The sequence below is a fragment of the Rhopilema esculentum genome, chromosome 11 (genome assembly GCF_057945365.1).
Source record: "Rhopilema esculentum isolate cy_ngs chromosome 11, ASM5794536v1, whole genome shotgun sequence".
Lineage (NCBI taxonomy): Eukaryota > Metazoa > Cnidaria > Scyphozoa > Rhizostomeae > Rhizostomatidae > Rhopilema > Rhopilema esculentum.
Window position 1 is genome coordinate 2179949 of NC_142825.1, and position 9123 is coordinate 2189071.

Sequence of the window (9123 nt, forward strand, 5' to 3'; positions counted from 1 at the left end):
CTTTTCAGCACACAGGCTGGAAGGTAACCAATGCTATTTTGCTGGCTATGTCACTGGGAATATTGAAGCGGAACCCATTTTTGGAAAGGCTCTGTATATAAAAGTATTGAAGAAAAAATCCAAAGTAGAATAACATGGCGTCAATGTCATTCTTGAAACCAAAATAATGTTAATCTAATATGTAGCAACAGAATACCCAAAGATCTAATTGTTATTAACATCTTTTCTCGGAAACTGGGGGTCCAACTGGGGGCTATGCAAAACTTTGGAAGGGTCGTCCACCCCCTTAGCTCGATTTTTCAAAACGAGGCTAAGCAATAAGTTTTTATGGCGGCCACTTTAAGACAAGGATAAAGTTCACATGCTTTGACAAAGATAGAAAATGACTGTAATCTCTAGCTCCCTAGTTTAGCTAGATCTAAAAACTCGCTGAGATGAAGATTCGTTTCACGTTCATGCTGTTGATTCTGGCATGCTGCATGTTGGGCCTCGCTTTTGTTATTTTATATGACCCAGGGAAACAGACCTATTTCAGAACGCTTGCCAATGAAATAACGCATTCCATTGAGCCAAGAGTTCAGATAGTAAGTATTTGTTTTAGCTATTTGATGATGAGCTGTCAATTACCTACTTCAGAAACATGGTTTTCTCTGAAATTCAACTATTCATGATGACCCAGTATAATGGAAAGTTGGTTTCCTGTGCACCAGATCTACCATCATTGTAGTTGTACACCCGCCAGTGTCTCCCAGAGGTTTTGGAGGCCCTAGGGCAAATGTGAAACAGGGAAAGCCCCTGTTACCAGCGTGAGCTGAAAATTTTTACAACCACACCCTTCAAATTTGCTTCCGCCATCTGTTAATTAAAAATTGGCCAATCAGTGAGCATGATGCCACTCCCATGCTTATTGATTGGGCAATATTGATGAAACCCGAAGATGCAGCTCATGCGAGCAATGCAAGCAGAAATATTCATATGACTATGCCTTTCAGGTCCAGACTGGAAACTTTGCAGCATGCCCCCGATATATTGCCAGCGCACTCAAATTTTCCATCCGCACACTTGCATTTTGGCCATGCAAAGTCCTTATTCGAATACATTTCACATTAACAACAATACAAATTTCTTAAAAGTGCATAATTTCAGGCGCACAGTCGCACAGTCAGGCACATAAACTTGCCTGTGCACAAAAACAAAGTTCCCATTCTGGTTCAGATTTCCTTACAACAGTTTAAAATATTCATTGCAGCTAATTAAAACATTGACACCATTTTTTGTATTTGCAGGATTCTACTATGAATGATGACCTAGTAGTGATTTTCAACAGAGTTCCAAAGACAGGCAGCACCAGTTTCATGAAAGTTGTCTATGGACTGATCAATGCAAATAAATTCAGCTCATTGTATGTCAACATTTCAATAAAGCGACCAATGACACTTCTTGGTGAATCTTGGCTTATTCATAATATAAGTAGGTGGAAAGATGTGAGACCTGTCATCTTCCATGGACACTTTCCATTTGTAAATTTTGTGAAGTATGGATCAAGCACAAATCCTGTTTATATAAATATCATCAGAGACCCCCTTCAAAGACTTGTGTCCTTCTATTACTTTATGAGATATGGTGATGATTTCCTGCCTCATAAGAAGAGAAAAAGGAGTGGTGATAAAACAGTAGGCACATTGTTTTTTTCTTTCGATTATTTAAAATTGAAATGATGATGTGTGGATAGAATTGAGTAGCTCTTCACTTCACTATTTTCATATTGGCTAGTGTTTTATTTCTGCTGGAGGTTGCTTTGAAAGCATTAAGTCATAACAAAACCCAAATACGCAGCATCATGATTTTAATGCTGCCATTCTATTGGTGAACCTGACAATGATGACATGAACACACCTTGTACTGATTTACAAACAGCTTCTATCAATGGCAGAGCCTGATACTGATGACATGAACACACCTTGTACTGATTTACAAACAGCTTCTATCAGTGGCAGAGCCTGATACTGATGACATGAACACACCTTGTACTGATTTGCGTAGGTCAACAGTGTGTATTTAGGAAAAGGATCTTTTGTTTAGAGCTTTAAAAGTGATTTTGTAGAAGAAACTTTTTATGATAGTTTTGCTTTTTGTCATTTGTAATTTTCTTACCTGATTTTATTATTGTCAGAAAGATATTGTGATGTTTTCTAGACTTTTGATGAATGTGTTCAGAAGAAAGGTGAAGATTGTCAACCAGAACTACTTTGGTTGCAGATCCCATATTTTTGTGGAAACAGCCCAAGATGTTGGTGAGTATTTACCCCTCTATTTTTTTAGACCTCATCCCAACCAAAAGTGATTGTTTTTTTTCCAATCATGTATTTAAAAGTTCATTAAAGGTTCGTGTTCAGCAATGGAAGAAAATATGCATAGCATAATTTTAGAATTTAAATCCTGTTTTCAGTAATTTTTTTAAAATATTATCCTATATTTGATTCATACCTTTTTTCATTATCCAATGCTAATTTCTTTATATTTTTGGTCATTTCTAGGCATCCTGGGAGCAAATGGGCTTTGGCACAGGCAAAAAAGCATTTAGTAGATCAGTACCTTGTTGTTGGGGTTTTAGAAGAAGTTGACAAATTTATAAGAATTCTCGATAACACCTTGCCAAGAATGTTTAAAGGGGCTATATCTGCATACTCAAAAGGTATATTTACAATTATTTTTGCGGTACAGAATTTGAAAATGGCTTTGAAAAAAGCAAAAATTTTACGACATACTAAAAGCTTTTTCATCTAACACTCCTCAGAGCATAAAACGTCAGAATAAGGTTCCGAAATAACACGATGGAAAATATAAACCCAGTTGTGGATCGAAATAGGCCAATCAGAAAAACGCAAGCTAAAGACCGGTATGGTTGACCAATCGCTCTCGGACTCCATTGGTAATTTTTCTTTAGGCTCGCGGCACTGATTGGTCAACCATACTGGTCTGGTGCTTGCCTTTTTCTGATTGGCCTATTTCGATCCACATTTGGGTATATATTCTCATCGTGTTCTTTCGGACCCTGATTCTGACGTTTTATGCTCTGAGGAGTGTCAGACGAAAAAGCTTTTAGTATGTCGTAAAATGCTTGCTTTTTTCAAAGCCATTTACAATTACTTTGCTTTCTGCAAAATATTTCTTTAATGATCCTATTGATCCATCCTATACAGACTTGTTTTGATAATTCTAATGATTTTAAATTTTTCCGGCATAAATGAATGTTTATTTACCTTGAAGTAAACTGTATTTTTATTTTTCAGTGTATAGGGTGCATTTCTGTATAAGACAACTCTTAATTCAATGTTAAAATTCTAATAGATTAGTTGTTACCATGTCTTGCCATGTATAAGATGCCTCATCTTTTCTCAGAATTGTAAAGCATATATGTCAGTGAAAAAAATTGAATAGACTCAAGAATACGAAAAAACAAACTTTAAGGAGAATAATCCTTTCAAACCCAACATCTTTCCATTTAAGATCTTTCAATTTAATATAATCAAATGGAAATACCAAGTTTTTAAAATCCCTTTCCACTCTGCCATCTGTTTCTCCAAAGAGACACTCTTCTAAAGTTTCTCCAGGTAGTATCAAAACTGTTGCTAACCAGTCCCTGTATAATTCAGGAACATGACAGATTTCCCACAATTACTACCCTTTGACTTTGGGACTAGATAAAGCCATCTTTTGTTTTTAATCACAGTTGAATTTTAGCTTTATAGTTTCCAAATTCTCAAATATTTTTTATTACCGTCTGCCAAAGTGCATTCTTCGACTTGTAGTCTAAGACCAGGATAGGATGCACATGATACCATATTAAGGTTGCAAGCTAGGTGTTTTTGACACATGTTCTGCCTTATGTTGGATGTTTCCACAAAAGTGACACATCTGCAGGCCTTGCTATAAGCAAAATGAAGGTGCTCTACGAAAAGAGTCCCTTAGAAACCATAGGCACTCTATTTCGCACCTCTAAATAGAATATCCTTGAAAGCATCCTTTGAGAGCTTTGGAAGATCGAGAGCTTCATATCGAGAGCTTCGGAAGAAGTGTTGAATAGGAAATTCAACGGTGATACCAAAAAGCACCATGATATAAAATAACAAAACATGCAGCCAACATTATGTTAATATTAATATAGAAATATTATAAAATAAAGTCGCAAAATTGTTCAGATTTTTCTAAATATGTAAGTTGCCATCACTTGATATGTAAAATGAGCTTTTAAACTGTCAGTATCACTACTCTTATATAAAGATTCACATATTGCTTCATCAAAACCCATGGCTTTAAGTTGAACATTTAACTTTGTTTCCTTTTTATGATATCCGTTCTATAAGCCACGCTAGAACATTTGCTACTCATGAAAGCAAATGAAAACTGAAAAGCAGTGCGATAATTTGGGAGGAAATCTGATCGCTGATTTGCACAGGTGATTTTAAGCTATTAAGAAAAAAAACAGAAAATAATACTTCAACAGAAGAATGGTATCGAAAACCCAATGTTGAATTTGCTGAGTTTTTTCTCAAGAGGTAATCTTACGCAAATCATAATATTGCGGTCTGTTGGGAAGATTGTTTGTGCTTGATCAAGTTTATTCAACAAATTCCAAAAATTTATTTCGCTCCGTGGTAATATTGTTTTTATGATTTGAAAGGCTCGATAAATCGCTCTCCAAGGCTTTTTTGGTTGCGCTCTAGGTGCGCGCGCTCGATCGAGCGCCTTTCCGGGCAAGGCCTGCATTTGGTAAAATTATTTTCCGGCATTAAGACTGCTATGATTACTCAAAAATGACATATTGAAGGTCATTTGTGTTTTGGAGGCCTTCTTTATTTGTTTACTACAGTGTTACATGCACAACATTCTATTTTTAACTATTGTACAAGGATGTTATACAAGAACACCCTCCCCACCCCAATGAGGAATATACAAGGTACAACCCACGCCATTTTGGGGGTGAATAAGGTCACTTTGCTAAAAGGAAGTGATGGGAAAACCATTAATGTGACACGCCTTCAAAAAACAATAATTATAGTAGTGTGTCTTATTAAGGGCAAACTACTGTATCTGAAAATGGTCATTGTCAACTTTACCTTCAAGGTAATAAAGCTTTTAAATATATGCTTTTCAAGGATGGTTTTCCCAATGTCCCTAAAAACCAAATAATGCATATACTACTTCAAGGATGGTTTTCCCAATGTCCCTAAAAACCAAATAATGCATATACTGCTTCCAAGCTTAGAGTGTTGGTAGGGCCTCCCGAGAAAGAAGTATTTTTACCTACTGTCTTCAAAGAATTATTTTTCCATTTGTCGTTTTATCACAGCAAAGAATTGGGAAGCAAGCATTGAATCAAGTACACTAATTGTTAATAAATGGGACAGTGTAAAGTCAGGCCAGTAGATGGTGAATATAAATCTTCTTTAACTGTTAGTGATTTGAAGCTAGTTTTTGGGAGTCTGTCCAGCTAAAATAGAACTTTTTCTTCAGGTGGTGGCGTACATGTCAGGAGGACAAGGCAGAAGAAACCTTTAACACAAGAAACAATTGACTATTTCAAAAGGTCAGATATCTGGAAGCTTGAAAACGAGTTTTATCAATTCGTACGTGGTTTGTTTTTACAACAATATGATGCTATGTTTAGAAAGAGAGGCAATAATTCTTTGAAAAAGAGTAAAATTTTGTATCAAAAAGTAAAAATAATAAAGCATTTTACGCAGTAGAGCAATTTATAGCAATAAGTAGATAAATTAATTTTGTAATGACAAATGCAGACTCAATTTTTGGTACAATACTTACATAAGGGGACATCAAATTTCTATGATAAAAAATCCAGTAAAATGTTAATGCGATTCGATAAATTGTTCACAAAGGGGGTAAATCTTAATTGTTCATTATGTGTTTATTTTTTCCGCAAAATTTTATAATTTCCAGTGGTATGTTTATCAACTGTTGTATCTGCAAACTTCCAGCTCATTTTGATATTTGAAAAAAATTTAATATGTAATTACGTAAGGACTACAAAATTTGGGAAAACTTGCTTTTATGCTAAATTTGGTAAAGTCTGTTTTTAGCCATATGATAGAAATAAATTTCAACTCGTTTCAGACATTCTACAATTAGACAAAAGTATATTTATACAAGCCAAGTAACAGTCCCACAAGTTGAAGCAATTTCTGTCTTTATTCAAGCAAAAATATACGTTACAAGCAGAGCATTTAATTGCCTTTCATCTGCCTGCCACTGTGACCTTACCTCCGAGCTGCTGTCCTTTGCACCATGCTCGCACACATCACAGTGCCCCTTATATCATCGTAAACAAGGAGCTATATAATATTTTGAGAAAACTTTCATGACACACAGATATCAGACTATTCTTCCTGAATTTGCTCTTATTCTTACCAGATCGCCTCATTTCAAACACTCCTCAGCAATATATGTTTGACAAATGACATATCTTGTCAAATTTTATCAAAAGTTTTATACATGTTATCAAATTTTTGTTTTATTAATGCTATCAAGTGTTGTAGATGTTCTGGAATATTTGTGTTATGAAAATATAAAAAATGTTATCAGTTTTTTGAGAAATAAAAGTGAACCCTTCTATATACTGTTTTCTTGGTCTCCTTCCTAGATTCTAAAGATTTTTAATGTTATCCGGAAAGTTACTATCTCGCCTTTCAATTGTTTGGCAGATGCCCGAACAAATGGAAGGCAAGGAACAGCTACTGTTGCTATATTCATTTTATCAGAACCTCTTTTAGCCGGTAGAAAGGAAGTGAATTTTCTTTTTATCAAGCCAAGAAACAGCCAAAAATAACCATTCATAAATAATCCAGAGTTTCCACGTTCATTTCCTCTTCTCTTGAAAGACAATACTTCTGTCTGTCTCAGACAAGCATATTTGCCCTTTTTTACAATCGTGAATGCTGAATCACGCATTCACGCGCAAAATAATTGCAAATCACGCTTTCACGCTACTTGAAATAAAATTTCACGATCACGCCCAAAGAATGTTTTCTTTGTTTGACATCAGGGGCTTAAGAGAAGGACTTATTAGAGAGGGGGGCTTATTTTAAATTTTTGCTTGGTGAGAGGGGCTTAAAAGGGAGAGGGGGCTTAATAGAGTTTTTACGCTAGTTTAACCTGCTTTAACAAGCAAATTGAAAAATTTTTGAGGTCATGCCCTCTAGAACGCCAGAAAACGCCCTTTTAGAAAATACTTGCTTATTTCTACTGAATTTTTATAAGCAGTCTGGTTCAGAGAAGATATCAATAACTATAAAAATGGCAATAAAGCAACAAGATAACCAAGTTAGAAAATACATCATATCATTAAGCAAGATAAAAAACCTAAAAAATGAGCAAAAGAGGTTTCCAGTCTAGAAGAACTGCTACTACCAGTCGCGGATCTAGACCGATTGCACAGGTTTAAAAAAACCAGTCAAGTTATAAGAGCTATGTTTCTCTGTAAATCTTGAATTTTTGATCTAAAATTTCAATTGCGAAAAATTGCTACATTTCTCCCTGACTGACTACAGTTCCTCTGTTTACATACTGAATTGAACCCCCACCAAATTCCGACAGAGTTCCAAAGTATCCGAAGAATTTAAAATTGAGGAAATCAGTCGCCCCTCAAAGTGACAGTTTGGAGTATGCTATCTATGCGCCCATATTGAAACCGGTGGCTATTGTTTTCTGAAAACTTGTGAAAACCCGGTGCCCATATGTTTCCCTTATGCGAGAAAAACCGGTGACTAAAAAGCATACTCAATATCGATATCCATTGCTCGAAAGTATGGACGCTTTAAAACAAAATGATACAAAATGAAATACGGATGCAAATAAGAATCTTGAGGTTCTGTATTGAGGGGCTAGATTTTTTTTCTCGGAAAAATTCATGAAAATTAGAATCGAAGTTGAAAGAAGAGGAGCAAAGGCCATTTTGAACGTAGAAAAATTGTGACATTTTAGATAAAGTGTGGGCAAATTAATCACATTTTACTAGCCGCGTTAGCAACTTTTAGCAGTATTTATGGACCGATAACACACAGGGCTGTAACGGTGTGTTGGGTAATTGGCTGAGATCCTTGTAAGGATACACGGAAGGTCCTGCGTCCTTAGTTTCCAACATTTACGACGATTGTAAATATTAAGTCCAGCTATAATGACTGAAAGGTTGCCAGAAAACGATGACATAAAAAGAAACAGTTACATTTTAGACTGTGATCATTCGTGAATGAGACTAATGAAATACAACGTTTCGTTACGATAGTGCGTTCGTTCGTGATGATTTCAGGCGACAACCTTTTAACAACTTTAATATAATACTCTATACAGAAGGGGGCTATAGCCCCTGCTAGCCCAATGGCTGTGCGGTGCCTGCTTTAAGAGTTGATTAATCACTATCCTCATTTCAATTTCCCAACACAAGTTTGCTTTTTCAGTTAGCAAATCTGGAGGTCGCTTTGGCTGCCAACTAAGAATGAGTTGTTGTTGTCATTATTCTCCGGGAATTACAATTGTGCATCAGAAAATTCTAGATTAACATGCCCTTCAAAATGTTGGAAAACGCCCATTTTTGAAAACAATTTGAAATAAGCAGTGACATGCTACTGACTGTTTTTTATCAAACACAATAATAATCATACCGTAATGGCTCGAATAAGCGCCCAGGCGCTTATTTAATTTTTGAGGCTCCAGGTTGGGCGCTTATTCGAGGGAGGCGCTTAATCGAGGGGGAGCTTTTTTAAAAAGTAGATTCGGGTGTAAATTGTGTTGTTTATTAATCTTTCTTGTTGAATTGCCTGCCAATTGTGTTTTCGTTGAAAAATCGAATAAGCGCCTGTTTCTAAAGGTTGAAGGATGGGCCCTTATTCGAGGGGTGGGCGCTTATTCAAGGGGCGCTTATTCAATAACTTTACCTCTAGGGTGGGCGCCTATTCGAAGGGGGCTCTCATTTGAGGGGGGCGCTTGTTCGAGGCATTACGGTAAAATTTAATATAAGAGGGGTGCTAATAAGCGACGGGGGAGGGCAAAGTCTTCTGAAATTAATACACGGCGGGTCCCGTCTATTAGAGACATTGGGAGAAGAAA

General features: G+C 36.1%; 1 protein-coding gene and 1 long non-coding RNA gene across 2 annotated transcripts; one reads left to right on the forward strand and one right to left on the reverse strand.

Moving 5' to 3' along the window:
• Window positions 1–303: 303 nt before the first annotated feature.
• On the forward strand, window positions 304–6331 carry LOC135687272 (heparan sulfate 2-O-sulfotransferase 1). Its single transcript, XM_065203796.2, has 5 exons — window positions 304–584; window positions 1287–1673; window positions 2197–2294; window positions 2538–2695; window positions 5518–6331. Exons 1-5 carry the CDS (start codon window positions 435–437, stop codon window positions 5748–5750), a joined length of 1026 nt encoding a protein of 341 aa, XP_065059868.2. The 5' UTR covers window positions 304–434; the 3' UTR covers window positions 5751–6331.
• LOC135687273 (uncharacterized) lies at window positions 5954–7641 on the reverse strand. Its single transcript, XR_010516181.2, has 2 exons — window positions 6324–7641; window positions 5954–6282 (listed from the first exon to the last, which is right to left on the reverse strand). It is a non-coding gene; the product is annotated as an uncharacterized LOC135687273 (long non-coding RNA).
• Window positions 7642–9123: the final 1482 nt, after the last annotated feature.

Coding starts and splice junctions, on each gene's coding strand:
- LOC135687272 (XM_065203796.2), top strand. CDS start 435: ATGAAGATTCGTTTCACGTTCATGCTGTTGATTCTGGCATGCTGCATG. Junction 585..1,286: donor TTGAGCCAAGAGTTCAGATA/GTAAGTATTTGT, acceptor TTGTATTTGCAG/GATTCTACTATGAATGATGA. Junction 2,295..2,537: donor GGAAACAGCCCAAGATGTTG/GTGAGTATTTAC, acceptor GGTCATTTCTAG/GCATCCTGGGAGCAAATGGG.